The 24,015-nt window shown below is 43.0% G+C and overlaps 1 protein-coding gene across 1 annotated transcript in view; it reads right to left on the bottom strand.

The window, feature by feature from the left end:
- The window catches only part of URB1 (URB1 ribosome biogenesis homolog), a 39,489-nt gene that overhangs the window by 7,411 nt on the left and 8,063 nt on the right, over positions 1-24,015 (bottom strand). Inside the window, exons 7-30 of the mRNA XM_083855397.1 lie at positions 23,374-23,499; positions 22,558-22,688; positions 22,060-22,255; positions 21,448-21,585; positions 20,886-21,059; positions 20,143-20,290; positions 19,028-19,150; positions 18,122-18,234; positions 17,183-17,302; positions 14,918-15,034; positions 14,143-14,281; positions 13,271-13,441; positions 12,143-12,339; positions 11,372-11,596; positions 10,667-10,846; positions 9,166-10,027; positions 8,062-8,263; positions 7,694-7,871; positions 6,511-6,569; positions 6,175-6,368; positions 4,369-4,479; positions 4,216-4,279; positions 3,278-3,449; positions 2,647-2,749 (exon numbers count right to left, since the gene is read on the bottom strand). Of these exons, the coding sequence (XP_083711523.1) occupies positions 2,647-2,749; positions 3,278-3,449; positions 4,216-4,279; positions 4,369-4,479; positions 6,175-6,368; positions 6,511-6,569; positions 7,694-7,871; positions 8,062-8,263; positions 9,166-10,027; positions 10,667-10,846; positions 11,372-11,596; positions 12,143-12,339; positions 13,271-13,441; positions 14,143-14,281; positions 14,918-15,034; positions 17,183-17,302; positions 18,122-18,234; positions 19,028-19,150; positions 20,143-20,290; positions 20,886-21,059; positions 21,448-21,585; positions 22,060-22,255; positions 22,558-22,688; positions 23,374-23,499 (4,243 nt within the window). The remainder of the gene's footprint in view (positions 1-2,646; positions 2,750-3,277; positions 3,450-4,215; positions 4,280-4,368; positions 4,480-6,174; positions 6,369-6,510; positions 6,570-7,693; positions 7,872-8,061; positions 8,264-9,165; positions 10,028-10,666; positions 10,847-11,371; positions 11,597-12,142; positions 12,340-13,270; positions 13,442-14,142; positions 14,282-14,917; positions 15,035-17,182; positions 17,303-18,121; positions 18,235-19,027; positions 19,151-20,142; positions 20,291-20,885; positions 21,060-21,447; positions 21,586-22,059; positions 22,256-22,557; positions 22,689-23,373; positions 23,500-24,015) is intronic.

Genomic DNA, 24,015 nt, shown 5'->3' with positions numbered 1-24,015 from the left:
TCTGAACAGGAATTTAATTGAAACCTGAGCTGAAATTCATGGGGCTGTTCTCATTTATGTGAGACAGATGATCCTGCCCACTAGGCCGTGCAAAGCTAGGGGTAAATTCTGTAAAGACATCTTGAATCTCACTGTTTCAGGGAAATTGAGTACAAAGAACAACAAGAGGGAAAATTCATCTCTCCAGAGCGTTTTTGGGTGCCTGAAAGACCAGCTCTAAAAAGCTTCTGTTACAGAAAGGGTGGGAGAGTAACACATAAATAGCCATAAACCACAGACATTGTCCCTGTGCAGGCACAAGTGACTCTGCTGGTAAGGCCTGCTCTGAGCCAAGTACTCAGCTGTACCCCTGAGCCCTTCTGGGTAAAACTAAATCCAGCAATGACCAGAAATCAGCCCAAGAGAAAACAGGAAACACACCCTTCAATGCAGCATTTACCTTCCACAGCATTTTGCCATCAGGATTTGGAGTTTCTCCTTTAAAGGCTTGTGTTCTGTGTGTTTTGAAGGGTTGCTGCCCTTTCTACCCACTGATGGCTAGAAATGATTTGGTGTGAACCTTCCACCTCATGTCCAGGAGCGGAGCACAATGGCAACTCAGTGGTATTTCACCAGCTACACATGTACTGCGAGTTGAGCAATAATACTCATCTATTTTCATGTCATTCACATGGAAGGTCAAGAGGAAGTTTCTAGAAACAGATATTGCTACTTATGAAGGTGCTGCAATCTTACTGCCAAGTACCTACATTTGGTCCACTGATTTCCTCCCCCATCACTGCCCACACAGACTAGTGTGTGTGTGTATATATATGTGTGTATATATATATATATAAAATATTTTCATATATATATATATAAAATGATATTTAAAAAATCATAGATTATTTCTGTCCCTGCGCCAGCACCTGGGCTCTTTCTCTTATCTTTTTCTCAACTACTAGAACTACTAAGATTAAATTTCATACCTGGCAGTTTCTTACTGCCAGCTCTGTTGATTATGGGCCAGGTAAAGCAGGGTCTCCACTTCCTCACCAGCCACTGCCATTTGTCACAGAGCCACCACTCTGCTCTCCTTCAGGCCGCTCTGGGGAACTGCTGATGTGTACTAACCATTCACACTGTGGAGTAGTGCCACAGAATGAAATCCAAGGTTCTCACTTCAGCAGTCCATAGGAAGATTTATTTGGAAAACTTTCCTTCACTGAAAACATGCAGTGGTAATGTTTTCCATCCTGCTGCCCCTGGAGAATGTGTTCAACAAGTAACATAAAATAACAAGCTCTTATTAGAAAAGCATCCAAATTTAATTATATGTCTGACATACAGCTTGTTTAAAGGACCTTGAGAACCAGGATGGAAAAGCTTTCCACAAGATGCTTATCAGAGCTAAAGATAGATAGAACTTGCTGTCTGCCCAACCCTAGACTTTATTTTTCCTCAGTGAGCACTAAACACTGTGCAAGAAGTCCATGTTTATGTATTCTGATGGCACTGTGCAGCCAGGACAAAGAGCAAATAAACAAAGAACTGGGAATTCCAAGAGCAGCTGACATGGTTTACAAGCACCATGGGACTGGGACTCAAACCACTTGGGCCCTTTAAAAATGCCCCTCTTAGGACACAGATTCTCACTCTGTGTGGAGAAGCTAAGAGGGCTATTTTGTCCTGTCCAGGTTCAGACTCAGGACAGCCACTGACTTTACAAGGACATGACGTACAGCAATTCCCTCAACCTTGGTGCTTCCCACATCAGCAGCCACAGACTGGCTGCAGTGCTGCTGGAGCTGCAACAGACACCAAACCCCTCCCTCCACGGGGTGGGTGGTGGTGGCAGAGTGTCTTTTTCCCAGCTACCAACACTAGGTTCCAAAGACACCAGCTGTCCATGCTCTTCATCCCTGTGTACCTCAAAGGCCCAGCATTAACTGGATTGTCTAAGATCCCTCCAACGGCAAAATGCCAAATAGCTTTGGTACTTTTTCTCCTCAGAGAACTTAAAGACAGTTCTTTTCCTGCTGCCAGGATTACATGGAGCAGTCCATAGCTAAGGACAGGCTAAGCACAGCCAAACAGGTGCTGTACTTGCAGGGGTCTGGGTGCACAAAGAACTGTGAGTGTGTGATTTCACTGACAGCCTATCAATTGCTTCTAACATTATTGCTGTGGAAAGCCAAATCTAGCTGTAACTACACAGTACTTAACCATAACCAACATAGGGAGAGAGCTGGTTAGGAAATCCCTTAGGATTCTTGTTTCCCTTTGACCTCTGAGGGCTCTCTCCAGGGACAGTATGTCCATGGAGTACAGCAGGGATGTGCATGTACAAAGCCTAATCATGTCAGACAAGAAACCTGCTGACTGTTCAGAGCACCAGCCTATTTGTGAAACGTACTGGCCTCATGCCCATCTGTCTGGTGGAAAATGAGTTGGCTGAAGTTTCCCTCTTCTGTAACCACAGCCTGTAACAGGCCAGATCTCCAGCCAGTTCAGTCACAGCCCTTATAGTAGTTTGTTTCTTCCCTCTAAAGTGAGGCACAAATTCCTTGCGGTATGAGCTCTTGGATCAGGGATAACAGACCTCCAGGTGCAGCTCCTGCAGCAGAGCAACTGATACTAAACACCAAAGCAAAACACTCACTTTACCTGGTCTCGTCAGTTCACTGAAGAGCTGAAGTAGAAAACAAGGATCATAGAAGTCATCAAGGCTCTTGACTGTTTCATCTTTATATAGTGACTCTTGTATCCCCTGAAACCAAATGCAAATCAATATTTGTAAGGAACAACACCAATTTCAAGCTTAGTTTCAAAGTTCCACAACCACCTCATCCCTCTATAAACCACTTGATACTACACCTTGTAAAATACAATGCAACACAGGGTGAGACACGCTTGTGTTTAAACCTGGCTTTCACTATGAGAGTATATCCACAACTACTTCCCCTGACCAGCACCAACAGTTATAGAAGCATGTCAGCAAACTGTAAGAAAGGCTGGAGAGCCCATTGCCAGTGGATCCTTGGGCTGTACAATCCTGGTCTCACACACATGACAACCTTTGCAATGCACAGTCACCCCTGCTGACAAGACATGGCCGACATCTTGCAATTAATTTGAAAAGTGCTCCTAAAGAACTAATTCCAGTCCTCCTATGAATTGAAATTGCTCTCCTGATGGAAACAAAATGCAGTGTATTGCATGGAGGCAAGAAATGAATGGCTCAAGGCTCTTTCTGCATATCTAAAGGGTAACCATGAATAGGCTGAACCAAAAGCACCTGTGATGGCAGAAGCCGGCGATGCTGAGGGAACGACAAAATCGTCTTCATCATCTTCTCTCGATCCAGCAGACACAGAATCTCCTCCATGCTTGGCTGCTGCCACAGGGACTTCCCCAGGCTCTTGCAAGTCTTGTGATGCTCCACAGCAGCTGGACCCCACAGCAGGATCCTTAAACATTGTTAAAGGTAAATGCATTAGGCAACAGAGCCAAAAGCAATTACAGAGATCAATCAGTACTGAAATTTTGTCTTCCCTTGTAGTTAATACCCTGTGGGACTTGAAACTAGAACTTGTTTCCCTGGCAACATCTTTTCCATCCATCCCAAAGCTTTTCAAATTTAGTCTGAGGGTGTCTCATTCACTCTGCCCTCCCTGTCCATCCAAGTCAGAATGTACCCATTCAGAGGCACTTATGGATTTAACCTTTAAGAGCACGTAAAAATGACAGCAGCTGCATGAAGGGACAGAGATCCAGACCTGCCTCAGTGGCCTGAGCCAGTGCTCTTGCACTGCTGGTGGTATTTCTGCTCCTACCTCCAGGACACAAAAGTGTATGTGAAGAAGGCAGACCAAACCACAGCTGTTGGCAACAGACTTTCCTGTGGAGTGCTTGGGCACAGGAAAGGGAAAAGTCCACTACTGACTTATATTTCAGCCTCCCAACTTTGAGAAGACCCCTGAAGTGGAAGAGTGAGTGACTCCAGAAATGAGACATTCCCTCATCTACCCCACAAACACAAAGAAGTCTGGACAACAGAAGAGAATTACATTAAGAATAGGAAATAAGTAATAAAAATGTTTCCAAAAGCAACATTCACCATTATGTCTGACTTTGTTCACTGTCTCCTTCATTTAAAAATGAGACCCTTGAAAAATACTAGTTGTGAGATTATCTGTGTGCAATTTGTCCAACAAAGTAAGGTGTTCAGCTTACCTGGAGTTTAGAAGACTTTGATTATTCTTCTCATACAACTGAAGCAACAGCAGTATCTTCTGATCTAAAACCCAAGATTGAACCCAAAGTTAGTGACCTGTGGAGGCAAGAACAAGATGCAGAAACAAGTGCCTTTGCCAGGCTGACACTCACCCACGGTGCTCAGCGTGGCCCCGTAGGCTCCCAGCAGCACAGGGAGGTGACTGCTCTCACAGAGAGAAGGGCTGAGCTGCACAGCTGTCAGCAGAATGTCCACCAGCGCCTCTGGAACAAGCACAGCTTGAGCTCTGCAGCTCTCAGTCACACAGAGCACAGATTAACATCCCAACACCCACTCCAAATGGATGCACACAGAGCACTGGACATTTTACATCAGCATCTATCTCTAGAGATACCACAGACCATTTCCCCAATACACTAAAGGGTGATTAGGATGCACTTAATTCAAGGGAACATCTTAAAACAGAATTCCCAAGCTGAACACATATGTCACTTAGCCAGGTGAGGTCACCAGTGCAGAACACACTACTCTGCAGAAGCTTTCCATGAGTACCCACCCGCTCTCTGGTTAAAAAGGAGTGCTGTGCCCTATCTTGCCACAGCTCTGCTCCTTCCTCCCCCAGGAGGGCATCTGGATGAGCTCAGGAGATGCACAGAGAAAGGCAGACATCCCAGCAACCTCCCCAAGGACTCGAGAATTCACAGAAAAAACTTCAAAGTCTGCCACACAGCTGCAGTAAATATCAAAATGCCTCTGCATTGTTCCAGCAGGGCTCAGCACTGGAGGTGGTTTGTGAGCCACAGGAACTCTGGCCTGTGGGGTACAAAAATTAAACACCTTTGCTGTGTAACTAACTGAGAAGCAGAAAATATAAGTGATGGTTCCTCAAAAGCCAACAGGCTGTCTGTAGCAAACTCAAGACTCGACTCCAGATTTCTCTGCTCCCAGTATCTGAAAATGCCTGGGCCTTTGACCCTAGTTATGTGCAGGAATATAAAACACATGTCAAAACTGAAGAGCTCCTAAAGTACCAGCCTGCGTAAATGCACTCGTGACACCAAGCTTCTGGAATACTGCAGCTGGCCTCAAAGAACCCATCCTGCTGATTACAGAAATATGCTCTAAAGGTGAGACACATACACACAGTAAGCAGTAAAATCTATTCCTTATTTTTGATTTCACTAAATTGGTGACTTCACAAGAGCTTTCTTCTCTTTTCAGGTGTTTTAAAACTTGAAAGCTTGTTTACCTGTTGCTCATCAATAAACAAAAAAAAAATGTTATCAACATGCTGCCCTGAGAATTCTCCCCCTTTTCTTACACAGCTCCTTCAGTCACTGAATCTTAAACCTCTGTACAGAGCAGAAAAGCTGAGGTCTATGTAGATTAAATGTGGTTCAAGGTCAGGCAGTGAAGAAGAAACAAAGCCAATCCTACACACGAACTAGCATCCAATTTATATTCCTCTGGAAGGATATTCCTCATGAAAGGTTGCAATTCATGAAATACACATAGTTAAATTGCCATTTTTGATAAAACTTGCAATATCAACTTTCAATCTCCTGTACTGACCTATTTTAAAACAGGTTTAAATATCACAGGACCTATGTGCACTTCAGTGATCCTACATGAGCTGCCTCACAGAAACCGAAAGAATCAATCCAAGATTTAACTGGATTAAAAATACCAGAAAAACAAACAAACAAAACCCCAAACCAAAATAAAAACCCAAACCCGCCTCTCCAGTAGTTTTAAAAACAGAAGTGTTTAAAAACCAGCATAAAACGAATGTAACATTTTGATCCAAGCAGAGGTACAATTTAAATGCCAATATTCTGGAACTATTAATAACTCTGCAAATTTTTACATGGGTGAGTGTGTTACTGGATGGAGAGAATACAATGCAAGAAAGACAACATTAACTGTGTTTAGTATGGGAAGAAGATGATTAAAAACACCTCTTATCTGGATATTCGTGCTATCTTCTTCTCTTGACCTCAGGATGGCTGACAAAAATAGAGAGTGCTGTGTGACCATCATGTGAAGTTTGGAGAGCTTGATTAACCTCTGACTAAGTGAGGATTCTTCCTTGTAAAGCAACTGGATGGCAATGTTCAGGACCTTTAGAAATGTTTCATCTCTGTAACGGTACCTTTGGGAGAAGAATCAAAGAGAAGTCAAATCCCAACCAAACCCAAGTAACCTGCTTGAAATTAAAAGCTGTTTAAAAAATAGAACTCGGCAAAGAAACTGAACTTAGTAAAACCAAATCAAGTTAAGATGAAAATACTTACTTAAGTCCTGTCTTCACAAGGCTGCACCAGTCATCTGGGTCCACTTCTTCAACCACACACTGTGTGCAGCAAGTAAAAACAGGTGTTGGTTTATGTTTGGCACACGGAGCTTCTACAGCAATTTTTGTTCAAGAGACACACTAAGAACATGCAAGCCAAACACTCATGTGGGATGACCAGAGGATAACAGGGAGAAAAGCTCTTGGATACAACAATCCTAACTCCTGGTTCAAAGGAAACTGCAAGTGTTTTGTTGGTCTGGGAGCAGGGGAACATATGGGCTGTATGGAATTAAAAAGCAAGCTGGGCTGTAAGTTCCAAAAGCCCAGTGGCTCAAAACTCTTCAAACTCCTGAAGTGTGAAAGAAATCACAACTTGAGAAGTCAAAACAAGAGACTGGGTACTAGGTTTTTGTGTGGTTTAGCTAACCAAGCTTTGCACATGGCACATGGGGTGGCTGGGTGTAGGTGTTCCTTAGAACTGATGTGCCCTGAGCAGCTGGGAACCACAACAAACCAGTCAGTCTGGAGAAGACTGACAGCTATACATACCAACAGTCCTGGGAATTCAGGTGCCAACCTTGCCAGGCTGGAAACACCCTCCGGACTGAGGTGGCCCCAGGGCCTGCAGAGTCAGCCAGGTCCTACAAGGGAGTCTCAGCAAAAGCCAGTGAGAGGGCAGAGGCATTCACTGCTCAGAGACCTTCAGTGTTATGTGTGACAGTGATCTGTGTTTACTCAACTCAAACCACGGGAACAGTAGAGAGAGAGTGATCAAGTCGTGTTCTTCAAGATCAAAGTCTGGATTTCTGTTTATGATCAACCAGATTTTTGCCCCAGACTTCAGATGGCATGGCAAGTGGGTCTTGGCAGAAGTATCTCTATCACATTTTTAATTAAAAAAAAATAATCCACCGGTAACCTTTGATTTCTTACTCCTAAATACCTTAAATTCCTATCTTCAAAGGGGATTCTTACCAGGAAGCCACCATCAAGAACATAAAATTGCTTCATATAAAGGATTATCAGGACTAAGTTAACTCTGCAAAAGCTATTAAAAGCCCATGGAAACCAGATTCCATAAAACAGGAAATCAAGCCCAATCTATATGTACAAAATCTACAGCTGCCCAATCACACATATGCACACAGTCCCACTGTGGCAAAGCAGATAACAAGTCTCACCAGTAATTCCTCTAGCCTCAGCAGCATGGACCTCTCCACTTCTTGCTTGCTTTCATCTTTACTGCTGTTGTACATGGCAACTAACCCCTTCATGCAGGCTGACAAGAGACATCTCCTCCAGGAATGCAGCTCCTCTGAGTTTTTAAGCACTCTGGATATGGCATCTGCCACAGCCCAACTGCAGAGAGATAGGTATTGAGCTTTTTATTAGTATTTTAACTTGCTTTTGTATATATTAAAGATGCTTTGCTGCCAAAGTGCAAAGTAATGGTTTCTCTGAGGAGAGGATGCTGTTACTGCTCCCATTCCTATCATAGTGCTTCCCAGGACAAACTGAGCCTTGAGGGAGGCACACACACACTGCCCACCTCTGCTCATTCCCTGCTCTCTCCAGAGCAGCAGGAAGCTGGTTCATTAGGTTGTGCAGCCCTTTGCTTTCTGAAGGTGGCAACAACTTTGAAAGAATTTGCAGCTTCACAGTGGCCTCATCCGACGCTCCGGTGTCCTGAATCCCAGTGCAGAGCTCCTTCCACAGGGCTTTCCTCAGGACAGGTGTGACAGCCGAGACAACTGTTGGGAGAGCAGAGGGCACAGGTTCCACCACCTGCAGTTGTTAAGTAACACCACACTAATCTCAAATCACTTTCTAATCCAGACCCAGATTACTCAATTTCTAGGAAATAGTGCTACAGCAGCTGCTCATCTGTTACAGAGAAGTGCTACAGAAAGGCTCACTTCTTTACCCATCCTCTACTTCCCAGGGTGCTGACAAGGTCTTATCACTGCTTGACCTTGTAGGTAGAGCTACAGCCCCAGTCAGCCTGTTTCCTTTGCTATTTACACTTCTGGGCAATAAGAGAAATGAAATTAAAGTGATCCTGTTCTACCCAGTTGAATCCTAACTCATTGTTTTGCTGGTAGAGAATTTAACACATTTGTCCGTAAATGTAACACTGCCATGGGTTTGGAAAGTTCTGGACTGCCAGCTTAGGAAGGCATTACTGTAGCCAGCCTGCAGCTGGAGATTTGCTTTATAAGAAATCTTTGGACTCTGTAGAAGTGAAAGCTCAGGTTCTGCAAAAACCATCTGACTGTGGCATTGCACACTCCAGACACTCTTCTTTCCATGCTTGAGCAAAAGGTTTTACCTCTTGTACTAAACCAAGAGAGGCACAAACTGATTTTCACATGCACTAAACATTAAATAAGGGCTTCAAAAGAGAAATCTGGGCAGAGGTAACTGTAAGAGCACTTGGCTTCAGTCTAACAGCCAACCCTCAGAACAGCTCTTCACCTTTAGTGCTGCAGAGGTACTTCCAAGATGGTCATTAGAGGTCAGACATCTAAGTTTTATCACCTTTATCTATTGTTCTATTTATCTATTGTGTGAAGACCCCAAGACCAAGGCCAGCAGTACCCAAACAGGGAATTTGGCCTCCTGAATCACAAGCAGGACTCAGTGGTGCCTTTACCTGTGGAAGGTCGGCTGAAACCATACTGGTCTCTGCATTGCAAATACACATTAATGAGTGGAAGAAAGCTCTCCATGTGTTTCCTGAGGTACTTCCCAGTGGCACTGCTCAGACACCAGAGCTCAAACTGCAGCAGGTGAGTCCTGGAGTGCTGGATCAGCATGGCCACAATGGCCAGGGAGGTGTGTGAGCACTGGGCAAGGCAGTGAGCCTGCACCTCGACACCAACTGCCAGAGCAAGGACTGGCTCACTTTGGAGAGCCTGAAGGAAAACTTTCTCCAAATCTTTGCTGGCCGATTCTGACATCAATTTCCCCAAAGCTTTAATGTGCTCTGTGGATAGCAGAAGCTCTCCTTGCTGTGGATGCCTTTGGTAGCTTTCTGTAAGAAGCTGCACCAAAATTTGTCCATAGAAGCTTAACTGTTTCCCTTTTTTAGGGGATTGTTCAGATTTCTGAGCAGTCAAGCTCATCTCAGGAAGTTGCAGTATGGTTAAAGTGATCTCCTTCAGCTGAGCTGCAGTCATGTACATATGCAGCTCCTCCAAAGCCTGCAGCTGGTGAGACTTCCTGGGATAGACCTGGCTTCTGTCCTTCCCCACAGTCTGCAGCTCCTCCAGGACACTTTTAGTGATAGCTTCGAAATACTTGGACAACACATGTCTGTGATCTGTTGTGATGTTCTGCAGGATGGGGGCAGCTGTTTTCAGCAGCTGAAGAACCCCGGAATTGAGGTGAGCTGACAGGAGCTTCACAGTGACAGGGTTCAAACCCGGCTGAGGAATAGAGCGCAGTTCCAAGGCCAGGAACCAGCTCTCCAGTGTAGGATGTCTGAAAATCAAGGTAAGTGTATCCTCCAGTGTCTGTAACAAACAGAGGTAACAGTATCTCTGAATGGATAATCACAGTACAGGGTAAAAAAGAAACCCATTCATCGGCCCATTTTCCACAGCTAGTCAATTACAATTATTGAACATGAAATTGTCTACTAGCTGGCCAGAGGATAAAAAATAAAATACTGAATTACAAGCACATAAAGATCATTCTCCCAACATTTATGCTGTGGGATTTATGCAGTTATACTGAACATTCTAGACATGTCTAAGCCCATCTCCAGAGGAAAACTGAATATTCTGGGGCTCATCAACACATTTTAATCTCCACAAATTCACAGAACAGATGAAAGATAGGGAAAAATTCATTCCTCAAGTACATAATTTTCACAACAAGGTTTTACACAGGGCTGAGGGAATACATGTTTTTCTGCAGAGGTGATGTCTTTCAGGACCTCTCCTGACTGTGTTCCAGCTCAGGGCAAGACTGTGGGTGATGCAGCTAGGTCACATCTCCAGACAGTAGTTTTGCAACTGCTGGACCACACAGTCTATGCTCCTACATTGTCCCCCAAGACCTTAAGAGCACTTCACTGTTCAGCAAAACTATTCCCTAGAGAAACAATCAAAGTTTACTAACAAGTGCCTCTGTATCAAGGGATTTGGTACCTTGTCATTTGAAGACACTTCTGTCACCAAAGACTCCTCATCCATAAAGAGATCCGACTCAGCCTGATCCTCTTCCCGTTTCTGTTGACGATCCAGTTTTATTTGATTGCCCCGGCACAAGAAGATGCTCAGCATGTCCACATAGAGGTCAATGAGTTGAGGAGCCAAAGTTTTACCAAGCTATGAAAAAAAGACATTTTGGATGGGCAGGAGAAGAATGAGAGTAGAAGGGTAATTATCCAACAAGAAGAGTTAACTAAGAACTACTTAGATGATGACCTTTTCTATGGAATGGAACCACTTCCCTATGTAGAAACCTGATTGTAAGAGAAGTGTCATGTTGTCAAATAAATACTGGTAGATTTTCATTTATACTGAGACATTTGGAGTTACACAGGCCAGTGAATTTTAACTCTCTAGAAAGGCTTCTTAGGGAGACCAAGGAGCTGGATTAAAATCTCAAGTTTATTTGCACTCGCACTGATCAGTAAGGTAACCCATGCAAAGTAAATCCAAGACTCCTCAATAATCAGAAGAACTGACATTTGTTAACAAATTAGGTGCAGTTTTGTATGGTGCTCAGTAGCCTCAGCCAAGCACAGAGAAAAGAGCTACAGAACTGGAACCTAAGTTTTAACAGCCAAGTCATTTCTACATTAAAATAAACCAAACATAACCACAATAGTATTACAATATTGCTCTTACACTGCTGAAGTTCTCCACTGTGGATTTTAGGTATAGCAGCACATGCTTTACTCCCAACAACAGCTGGTCAGGTGGGGCCAAGGAAGCCAAGTCTCTCAATTTTGTCTGAACACCATCTTCCAATAAGGTATTGCTTCCTCTCTCATATGCTCTCTTTAGCAAAGTGCTAAATACAGAATCCAGTGCCACAGTAGGTTCTTCATTTACTTCCTTGTGGGTTTTAAACTGTTTAAAGTGAAAAAGAAGCATAAGAGAAGAACAATGATGAGTATGAAACAAAAATCTCTTCAACAACCTGTTTTGAGATGAGCTCTGAGCTGAACCCAGACTGAAGCTCCAGGAGCACGAGTGTGCAGTCCTGCTAGAACAGAGCTGTCAGCAGTGTCCCCAGGGGTATCTCTAGTGTTCACTGCTGCCCTTACAGAAAAACTTACACCAAACCCAGCCCAGGGGGCCTGTGACCCCCAAGCCACCCAGGGGGAACTCCAGGCACTGTGAACTGAGGCCACAGCACACATCAGGCTCTGCTGTGCCTGGTCAGGAGTCTGTGTATGACCCCTGAACCCTGGTACCACCTCCCAGAAACCACAAAGACCTCTTGTGTCATCAGAGAAATGCCCTAGAGCAAATTTGTGTCCCAACATGATCATCAAGAAATACAGAATTAGCTCAATAAAAATGCTCTTTTCTGATGGAAATGTAACCTCTATAAACTGTGAGGTTTTTATAGGAATACTGGCTCAATAATTCAGTGACTTAGGTATTCCATACCACATGTTCCTGAGATTGCTTGGGTATCCAGAGTTTATAGTATTGATTGAATTGGTAGAGCTGAGGATACTTAGCAACTTTCAGGGACTTGAGATCTTTATCATAGAGCTGGAGCATCAAGCAGAGAGCAAGTGGTTCTCTCTGAGTGTGCAGGAGGTCAGTGAAAACAGCAACAAGGTACTCCACAATGTCTGCTCCTAGAAAAGCAAAAATAAATTAGACTATTAACATAAGCACAGACATTGGGGCAACCCTTCTTCCTTTGGGCCTTGGCAGAAGTCCATAAAGCATCACTCAGAAAAGTACAGAATAAGATCAAAAAGTATTTGTAGTAACCTAGACAAATGTTCCTGATCACTGAGATACCCGAAAAATCCTCCACATATTAGTTCTTTCACTTTCACTGTGTTGTGCTAAACATGCCTGTATTTTAACAGGAAAAGACCCCTGCCAAGCACCACCTCAGCGAAGAGCTGATTTGTACTGGGGGCACACACCCCAGTTAACGTGTACAAGTTAAACAGAATTGTCTTTCAGAACTGGGACTTTCAGTCCACCCCTGGTGCTACTCAATCACTAAATACACACAGAGAACTTAGCGAGGTGCTGTGGAGTTGGCAAATCCTGCTCCAAGCCCACCTGATGTCCCTGTGACTCCAGGGCTTTCTTCAAGTAGGTGGCAGAACTTTGCAACCAGGGCTTCATTTCTGAAGAAGTTTTCTTTGGAAAATGCATCCATTTCCTACTTAACAGTGCAGTCCTTTCTCCCTGATCTCGGGAAGAGCTTCCTACAGCCATAGAAACCACCTTCCTCTCCTGGTCTCCACACTCTGTCCTTTAAAACACTGTGTTACTGAAGCCAACCACCTCCAGACCAAGACTGTCCATGCAGGGACAGTGTATCTTCTCTAGCATCAGGGAAAAAGGGCAGAAGCACCTACAAAGCTTCAGTGCCTCTCTTGAGCAAGAAACACCATGGATCTGAACCTCCTTCTGCTTGAAGGGAAGGTAATAAAATGTCTCAAGCTAAAAAATGATAAATTGTAAAACAATTATTAAAAATGGGTAAAAATGATGCCACTTTCACTCCACTGTTAGAAATGACATATAAAACCAAAAAATCTGTACCTGTTCCACTTTCAGACTGAAGCAACAGTGTATTCCTGGCTTCTAACGCAGCAGGGACAATAGCACTGAAGGGAAATGTTTGGATAATCATGTCTTCATTTAAAGAGAACCCAATTTCTTCATCTAAACCATCACTGCCCTCGATCAGGACATCCACCATATCCAGGACATCTAATAAGCAAAGAAAAAAAATCTAAGCAGAGGATCCAGACTAACTGGAAAAACAACAGATGTAGAATGCAACACTCCAGGAATACAAGGCATTTTTTTAATTCCTCCAAAAAAAAAATCCAAGAAAGGATGAAAGCCACACCTGTCATGCAATACAATGTTAAGCGCAACACAAAAGTCACAGCTGAACTTCACTCTGCCTTTCAATCCTGCTGTCCAGCACACGCTGCCCAGAGAAGCTGTGGCTGGCCCTGGATCCCTGGCAGTGTCCAAAGCCAGGCTGGATGGGGTTAGAGCACCCTGGGCTACTGAAAGGCAACCCTGCCCATAGCATGGGGTGGAACTGATAAGCTTTAAGGTGCCTTCCCATCCAAATCATTCTGGGATTCCATGATTCTATAAACAGCCCTGGATAGAAGGACTAACTTTCTATTTTAGTTCAAAAATGCTGCTGCAAGAGCATGAATAGAGATTTTAAATACTGTTAAAGTGGCACAACCACATCAGAAATTACTTTCGGGGGTAAAGTGGTAACTGCAATTCCAATTTCTACTTCTGATACCAAGTTCATGTGGAGGGCTGAATCCTGGAGGTCCTTACCTAACAGGATTTCTATAGTTATCCATGCCCAGTTTGTTTATTAGGGCTAAAAAATGTAGCCTCAAGTTGTGGAACTCTGTTGTTGAGGGTTTACCACATACCATCAATGTGAGAGATGGGGATGCTGATGTTATCAGAGTCCTGTTTAAATGCAGCAACCTGGAGCATGCTGGCTTCCTGAACCAAGTCTGCTGCCTTGTCTGTGTAGGGATAGGGGTTTGTCACCAGCTTCAGAAGGACCTGTCAGCAAAGGTGGAGAGAAAGGTAAGTGCACTGGCTGTCAAGTGCAGAGGAGGCATATATTGCTAAGAAAGACTGTGTGCAAAAAGTGGCTGGAAGCTGGGCAGGTTTTAGAAGGACAACTTCCATATCACTTCTGCAGGATTCTGTCTATGGTTCCTGCTCTATAGGGGACACTGATGGAAAGAAAAAAGGTCCACTGCAATTTGGCATCCAGATTGCTACAACAGACTGAGTGCCTGGGGAGACTGCACTCGAAATGAAGCACCGGGCATTCAACATCCTGAAGAGTAAACAGGAAGTGTCAGCTTTCCTTGTAAAAGATCACAATTCACTGAGGTCTGATAATTTTGGCACCTAGAGAGGAGGTAAAACACATACAACACTCTACACTTATACCAACAATGCTGTAATAATAACTGATCTTTTTGGATTTCATTTTCCTGCAAATCAGTTTGCTATCCTCCCATTTAAGACAAGAATGATGCCACCTCTGTACAAAGAATCCCAAACAATGCTTTTCTCAGAATACATTCCCTGGTCTTTGACAGGTTTCTCAACAATAGCAACAAAATCTCTAATTCCCACTAACACTATTCTTTGCATTGTTTATCCAGCTAATTTGAACACTGTTACCCTTTCCAAAAACTGAATCACTGCTTCCTTCTGGTCTTCTTTTGTATTATCCAAATGTTCCAGCCAAATTGAAAGTTCCTTCCATGTGTACTCAAACACTCCACTGTCACGTAAAACCTGTCCAGGAAACAAAGGGGGAGGTGTGTAAATAAACCTCAAAACACCTAAAATTCAAAACTCCAAGAGATACAGATCTTTTTGTATAGTAACATCATGATTCCTTCTTTTGGGAAAGAAAAGAGCAGGTTGATGAAAAAAAGTATCTGTCACTCTCCTCACCCCCTAAGCTCAAGAGGCCTTTTATTCCCACTCACTACTGGGACTTCAACTGCATAGTGGACAATAAAAATCTTACTTCTATAATGTTTGGAAAGCAGGTTATACTGCTTTCAGAGTGTTGTACATCTTTATATCATCAGAGGCAGAAAAAAGAACCCCCTTAAAAATAGCCTGTAGGAGAGTTTTACAAAACTACTGATCTAACATAAAGAAAATCATTGCTAAATTAAACCTGAGTCAGGTTACTTGTACTTAAAACAATTAGGCAGATGGATAAGCAGTCACATAAATGAGCAGTGGGTTGTGACCACAGCAAGGCCCAGACAGACGTGCAAGTTGCTGGGGGTGTGACGTAGACCCAAATATACCACACCCAAGAGACATATGAGGCTTTGACATATCTAGAAATTTCCTCCACTCTCCTGCTCTCTAAATTCAGGCTCTGACCTCAGGCACTCAAACTAGGAGCTTGGTGACCCTGTGCTTCAGCCTTGCCCAGCTTTCTGACTCTGGCACCTACATTAAATTATGCAATTACACAGGATCAATCTGTGCTTTTGCTCCTCTCCACACACAAAATAAAAGGAAGCTATCACAACTCATTTGTTCTACATTTACTCTGTGTACAACACCAGCAACTCTAAAAATAACTGCTGCTTACATGAATCTGACAGGGTAATTCATTTAAAAAAAGAAAAAAATGAAGGAAAAAGGATTCGTTTTAATGTAATTGACTATTTTTGGCAGTCTTGAAATAGAAATGCACTTGTAGCTCTCACAAAAACAGGCAGGAACAGAATGTAAAATCCAAAAACAAGCCTTCAGTTACACACCCCTGTGTAGAAAAATAAGTCCTTACCATCTATTCTTAGCAGCCTTTCTGCAGACATAACTGCCCTAACTTCCCTGTTCCTGCATCCCCTTCAGAAAAAATGCAATGGACTGAAGTGGAAAGTGAACACAAGAACAAGTGAGACAGTCCATGTTCCCACTTGGCAAAAGAATCCAAAACCACCAGAAAAATAGCACATTTTGAGCAGCTTTTGGTTGGGACATTCAATACTGGCAGACCAAGTGAACCTGCCTTTAATCCCTAGCAAAGGATCAGGGGCAACTAAACCCTAATTCAATCACTGTAACTATATTCCAATGGCACTCTGTGACTGGAGCTAAATGCAAAGATTCAATGCATAAAGCTGGGTACAAATTTGTGTGCCATGAATACTGCAGGACACTGCATGAGGAGGCCTGTCCAGGGCCAGTACAGCTTCCTGGACTTTCTCTTGGCAGGCCATTTTGGTTGTATTTATTCCTAATGTAAATCTTTACCCCCTATTTAGATAACTAAAAGATGTCCTCTTTTAATAAGGTGCTACAAACAACAGCCTCTGGAGTCTTGTGGACTTGTAGTTGACCAGTCTTTCTGAAAAGCCAAATAACTGATTTAAATGTACAGAAGGGGATTTTAATTAATTTTTAAGACATGAAGTATTCCTTGCAGCAAAGCTTTTATCAGACAGCTACAGAGAGGACTATTCCACAAGGCCAGAGCAAACCAGCTAAGGCTTATGCAAGGCTGGAGTGCTGAAGTACAGATTAAATAAACAACGATAAAAAATAAAAATCAAAAGCAGTATCTTCTTGATCAATGTCAAGACCTTTGCAGGCACAAACTACATTTATTTATTATAGTGTCAGAATTAATTCAGCCTAGGGAGGTGGGCAAACATTAAAGACATTTTTCTTACTCTTTCATCAACTGGTGCAGGAAAGTCAATTCACAGCATTTATTTCCATAAAATATTCCATTAATAGCTGGTTATCTGACAGCAAATTCCAACAACAGTCACAGGAAAAAGGAAAGGAGACTGTTGACCACATAATCATGCAGTAAAGGTATCTGCTTTAAGAAAAAAATTTACAATCCTGACATTTCAGACCAGTGGGATATAGTGAATATCCTGATATTTCAATTAAAATACTTACCTTTATTATTAATTCTTTGGTGGAAATTTTCAGATGAGAGTGGGTACTTGTAACAAACATTTTCATCAGTAAATAGAAGACTGATTTTTCACCAGATAGCTTCTCTTTTTCAGATATGTCCTACAAGAAAAATATATTAGAATTCCTCTACTACAGCAACACTGTACAGGACTATGTTGCACTGAGACTGACCTGTAAGGTAAGTATGTTATTTTATAGACCTGCCCAAAAGTCCCAAGGCAAGAAACGAGTGGAATCATTTACACTACTTTGCATTCAATGAGCCAGGATCATTGTACTCATTTGTAAAATGTTTTCCTGGAAAGTAGAAGAAGACAGAAGTAACAGAAACCCCAACTATTGCAAGGACCCAAGACAAAGTCACCTCCCTCATCCATCATATTTTATTCCTTAATGATTCCATGCCTATCCCTGTTACCTCCTGAAAGCCAGGTCCACTTCTTTGTCCTGACATGACAAGCAAACTTTTGACAGAGTTCTTATTTCACAAGCCTGCTGTAAAAAAGAGCTGGGGCCCTGATAGTTTCCACTAATTATGGAGAGCATTAAAAAATATTGGAATCCTTCTTGGGAAGGGGTGAGACGGCTCCCATCAGTTGCTCATTTCCCTGGTCTGCAGCTCAGGCTTTCCAGACAAATGGAAATCAGCACATTCTCACTTGTGAGAGAACATCTCCAAAGACACAAAGAGCTACAGCAACCTTCTCCTGTGTTCATTTGGGGAGGCAAAAAATGCTTTCCTTGTAAAAAACCTTTCATCAGAAGGGATTTTTCACTACTGCTAAGACTGTAATTCCTGTTGTTTTACAAAGGGGTCACCTCCTAAAATGACTGGACTAATTTAAAACTAGGCGATGCCAGATGAAAAGATTTGAAGACAACAGACCAAGTGAACATAACTTTGCATCAGCCTCTTACCTGTAATCTGAACCAGGCAAATTTGTTTGCAGGAAGTTCCAAAGCCACTTTCAGGATATGGTGCTGCAGAAGACGAGGGACCTCCTCCCGCAGGCCCTTTTCAGTGACTATACCTGAGGTGTGAAAGCAAGAAACCAACTTCACTTTGGTCCATCTTTCTGAGATTTCAGAACACTCATGTTTCAGGGTTTAAAACACAACTGTGAGACAAGCCGGCAATTCACAGATCTTCATATCATGGGATCCCCAGACACACTGCAACTAAGGCTGGCCAAGCCAAGGTGGGAATCCAGCCCTCAGAGGAAGATTCCATCACCTATTCCCAGCAGAAAGCGTTGGTCATAAAATCTCTTTTATCAGTTTCAGCAACCTTGAAAAGCTGTGACCTACAGGCAGTACAAAGGATGGATAAACTGGAGAGCAAAGTACAGAATTTAAGTCAACAGGAAATCCTAATGCTGGTACCATGGCAGTATTTGCTCCAGACAATGGAACTTCACACTCATGGCTATCCCTGCATCACTGTTATCACCAGCTCATGAATAACCTCACTCATTCTTGTCACAGGTCAGGGAGCTCTCGCAGTGCCATCAGAACCTGAGCTGCCCACCTCTGACCTGACATCAGCTGTACAAAGCACTGGTGCCTGAGCCTCTTGGAGCCTCAGTAGGATCTTTGTGGCCCAGATTCGAGAAACAACAATACATTTTAAAAAATCACCACCAAGGCAATCCAACAGTAACTAAGACCAAACAATAAAAACTTAATAAAAACGTAACGAGAAACTAAAATGGGCTACTTTCAGAAAACAGTTCTTTATATCCACAGAAAAGCAAACACTCCCTTCTGCTGTGGACTTTGTAAACAGAGAAAACACTGGAGGAAATACAAATACCCATCACATACCTTTTAGCAGCTTGCTAAAATCGAAGTTGCTCTGTGCTACCAAGTGAGGCACAACCTTCTGATAAAGACATATGACCTGAAGCAGTGCAGCTTTCAGAAGCAGTGTTTCAGCATCATCTGAACCTAAACAAAATGTTTCCATAATTAGTTTCTTCTTCTTCCACAATCATTTTTCAGGCATATCAGTCTCCCTGCGAGTTTTATTTTGGGTCTGCAAAACAGCTACTAGCATGGAAAGGTCAAGGGCAGGAGGGCTGAGCTCTACAAGAGGAACAGCAGAGCCCTGCATCTGAGAAGGAACAGACCCATTCAACAGTGCAAGTGCAGAGCAGGTTGCCAGGGAAGAATCCAAAGGCCCTGGTGTCCTGGTGTAAGGGACCACCTCCTTCCCCTCCTCTCAGCACTGCGGAGGCCAAACCAGGAGTGCTGTGCTCAGGTTTAGACTTCCCAGAACATGGAGACACTGGAGGGAGTCAGGCAAAGGCTCACAAAATGGTGAAGGGACTGGAACATCACTCCTGTGAGAAATGGCTAGGAAAGCTGGGACTGTTCAAACTGAAGAGAAGGCTCAGGGGCATCTCATCAATGTGTATGGGCACCTGAAGTGAGGCTGCAAAGATGATGGGGCCAGGCTCCTCTCAGAAGCACCCAGTGGCAGGAGCAGAGACACTGGGCACAAAGTGAAACACAGGAACACTCTGAGCATCAGGAAACACTTTTTGACTATGAAGGTGATCGAGCACCCAGACAAGTTGCCTAAAGAGGTCCTGGAGTCTCCATCTTTGGAGATGTTCTAAAGCTGTGTGAACATGGACCTGCGTAACCAGGTTGAGGCAGAGATATCAGGGAAGATGATTTACAGAGATGCCTTCCAACCTAACCGTTCTGTGATCCTAGGACAGCAAAGTCAAACTGCTTAACCTTCTAGTAGCAGTGGCAGCCTATATGTTCAACTGTGTTTTCAGGCAATTCTAATGCCCTGAAGAACTGAACAAAGAAAAGGCGAGTAGTAAATACACAGGTGAGATCTGGATTCTGCTGAAGTGAAGGGTGGGATGATGGTTTCACCCATTCCCACAGGGATAAGAAGCTGTAACTCCACCTGCTTTGCCTACCATGCTGCTCAGCAACTTCTGTCTCGGTCATTGCCTTCACAGTGGAGACATCACCTTCCTCCTTCTCTGCTGGGCTGTCGTTGTGTTCTCTCTCTTGCTTCAGAAAGGACTGCCAGACAGCCACTATAATATTCATGTCTGGTAAAACCTAAAAGCAAAAAGGGTAAATTGCAACAGCTCTCCTTTGTAAGACAAAGGTCCTGTGACAAATACATCCCCAAACACCCAACAGGAAGATTTGCTGCTCTTCACAAAGGTTGGAATTGACCTTGTGTGCAATCAGGGAATGACCTGAAATCAAGCACTGCACTTCCACTTTTCCAGAATATAAGTACTGGAAAGAACATTTTACTGAAAAGGTTTCCTGTGAAAATTTTGTTTGGTTCTTCTTCCTCATGGCATATTTTGAACTCAAGTGCTCCCTTGTTTAGTAACTTCTGAGTAACCTCTGCTGGCTACATTGACCTGAACCAGGAAGAGAACTTGCTTCTTGGCCTTGAAAGTCATTTGCAGCAGAACAGCCACTAATGTTACAAATAGTCTCACCACAGAATTTTATTTGCATTCCCATCAGACAGACCTGTCAGGAAACATAAGCTCCTACCTCACCATTTCATCCACAGCCTCCCCCAGGATACCATCTCCTGGCTCCTAGGCTGCAACCACTTGAGGAGAAAGTACAGAGGAAAGCAGTTGTCTGCTGCCTGCCTCCTGTTAGCCTCCAGTTGCCTCTTTCTCTCTACCTTGCTGACAGCTTCCCTGTAGAGCTGCACAAACTCCTGCATTGTTGACAGCGTGTAGATTTGTGACCTTTGCCAGGTTTCTTCAGACAAACAGTGCTCAATGTTCCTCAGGGCTCTTCTCAGCACCATGGATACCAGTGACAGGATGCTGTGCTTCACCACTGTGCTGGGCAACTAAAAGAAGGAAGTCAATTAATGACAATTCAGCAATTCCTGTTATGCTTTGCACAGAACCTGCACTTTGAATGTGTTAAAATTGGTCAATGAATTAATTATTTTCTAGATCTTGGCTGGCAGTAAAGAATCCATAGGTTTTCAGATTGCCAGCCTAAACCACTAGTGGACAGCAGCAGAACTGGTACTTGTGAAAGGCACCTGTAATCAATATCAGTGGTTTTAATTCATTTTCCAGTGCTTCCCCAAACCAGATTTATGCTGGGGCAGACAATACAAAACACAGGTAATTAACCACCTTAAGAAACTTCTTGAATGATCACACAGCAAAATCAAACAGTACTAACTGGGACAGAAAAGTCACTGAAATACCATAGACTGCTCTTACATTTAACCCCTGGGTGAACATTATTTTATTGCACACTGCAGGGACTGTTGTTACCATCACCATCGAAAGCAATCTGGGGAGAGGAATAAATTCTGAAGTCTTAAAAGACTTGGAGATCTCTGGTTGAGCCTCATAGATCTGAAAGAAAAGAAAATCAAATCAAGAAATAAAACTTATGCCCCATTGATACGTTCCCAGAGATTACAGCTTCTTCTGGGGAACATTATACAGAAGGATTTTGACTTGTTGGAAGTAACAGCAACATTAAATGTCAATTTTTATACAAAAATGCTACAGAGCATCCTCCAGAATCCTACTCAACTAAATGGACCCTCTGTATGCAACCAGCATCCCTGCTAAGGACCATCCTTTTTCAAGAGATTCCAAATCCTACTTGCTCATTTTAAGCTAAACAAAGAGGCAGTAGAACACTCAGAAAGGACAAAACATTCTTCTAGCTGAGCTTTGATGTTGCTGCCTCAAAAAATAAGTCACTGACGTGATGTTTTCCACTGTTTCCTACACCAAAATTCCTTCTTTTGCAGTTTAGTTTAAATGTTTATAGAGCCTCCTGCTCTGAGCATGGTTTTTTACCATCATCCATACTCTTACCTTCTTGAGTAACTTCATGTTGTCCATCCAAGCAGACATCGCTCTAGGAACGAAGGAATAGTGGGTTTCCTTGAAGTATCTATTCAATAAATCTGGGCATACTTTGAAAATATTCACCATGAGATCAGCAACCATTTCATCTTCTGTTGCAGTTTTTAAACCAAGCAGGAAGTGCAGAAGTACCAGATTTCCTCCCCTGTTGAAGACAAAAAAAAAAAGATTTAAAAAAATCTAGTAAGAAATCCTTATTTTGATACTTTATATGGGATGTGAACCCTGCAGCTTCTCTAACTGTTAATTGAAGGCAAGATCTCTCACCCTCCTGGCATAATTTCTGAGTTTACACTCAGAGAAGTAAGAAATTAATTTACCTCCACGTTTTCTGCATGATAAACAGTGATTTAACACCACACATTTCAGGCAAACACAATAACTAGTGAGGTCTCTTTTGCTTCTAGCAAAAATAACACATACACTCCCAGCTGCCCAGTGACTTACTTGCCAGAAGTCCCAAGACTTGGATCATAGAATGTTATGCCATGTTTCAGAGAGCAGCAGAGGTCCATTAAGAAACTATGCACAAGCTCTCGAACCATTGCTTTTCCCACTTCCTCAGAACCTTGAGCCACCTATAAAAACCAAAAAGGAGTAAAAAAGGCATATGAGATTTGACATCACAGGTATCAACTTCACTCTACATTTTGTATGGCTCCTCTTAGAGAAATATTAAAAAGAAGTTTGTCTTCTGTTCAGATTAAGAAGAGAAGCTTCAGGACTTGAAGGTCCCTTCCAACCCAAACCATTCTGTGATTCTATGATCCCATTAACCTTCTAAATCTGGAACAACTCAAGATGCCTATGGATGAGAAGACTTTTGACAAGTGTGGCTGGGAAATCAGGAATCATATGACTTACAGGGACTGCCAGGAATGGTAACAACTTAATCTTACTCAGAACTGAAATGCATGCTTATGAATGGGGTTGGAGATTTGCACAGCTCCAAGCAGACACCTACTAGAAACAGATCTCCTCCAAAGGGTGTTTACAATATATCAGGATGGGAGTGGCAGGGTCATAAGCATCTAGTAGAGGAATACAAGAGGGCAGACACAAAAGTAAAAAAGTCTGTAGCCAAAACCCAGTGAGGAGCAGCGGAAATTTGGGGGTTATTTTTAAATAGGCTCAGTAGATTCCTCTTTTTGAGCTCATCAAGCTCAGAGCAATTTGGAGCTGTTCCAAAAGCTGTGGGCTGCAAGAGGAGGGAAAAAAAAGGCAGGAGAAGGACTAAGAATAACAAAGAAATAATGACCAGACCTTTAAATCCTCAGGGCTGACATCAGTAATCCCATTCCAAGAGTACAGTGAAGCGATGTGAAGCAACACTTCTGCAGTGAAAAAACGCACCTTCTGCGTTTTACTGATACTTTTATTATGAACCACCTAAAAATGAGGAAAGAGCAAACTCTTCTATTTATTCCAAGCTATGACAAAATCATGGCAAAACAGCAACACACTTCATTCTTCTAGTAGACACAGAGCTGGTTCTCCTCACCAGGGCAGAAGAAAGGTTCTGTCCTGTCAACACTTCTCTCACATGTTCCTGCTCCACCTCGACCCTACCCCACCCTCTGCAAACTCTGCACATGCTGGACAGGACAGATGTCCACGTTCAACTGAAGAGCACAGATCGTGTTTAGAGCATCACAGCCAGACTACAACCATGGGAACCTGGGCGTAGACATGGTAAAGCCTACGACAGATAAAGTTTGAATGAAAGGGAATACACAGCTGAAAAAGTTTCTCAAAAGTTCTTTTACTGTGTTTTGCTGCTGGCATTGCTTTAATTCTCATTTTTCTTGCTAAGCTGAGTCATGCAGTGTGCTGGGGTCCACCAATAATGTAACAGGCCATGATAAATGATTCCCATACTGGAAAAGCATCATTTGAAAAACAAAG

Source organism: Zosterops lateralis (genome assembly GCF_965231275.1).
Source record: "Zosterops lateralis genome assembly, chromosome: 2".
NCBI classification, from domain to species: domain Eukaryota; kingdom Metazoa; phylum Chordata; class Aves; order Passeriformes; family Zosteropidae; genus Zosterops; species Zosterops lateralis.
This window is presented reverse-complemented; position numbering and strand designations above follow the sequence as displayed.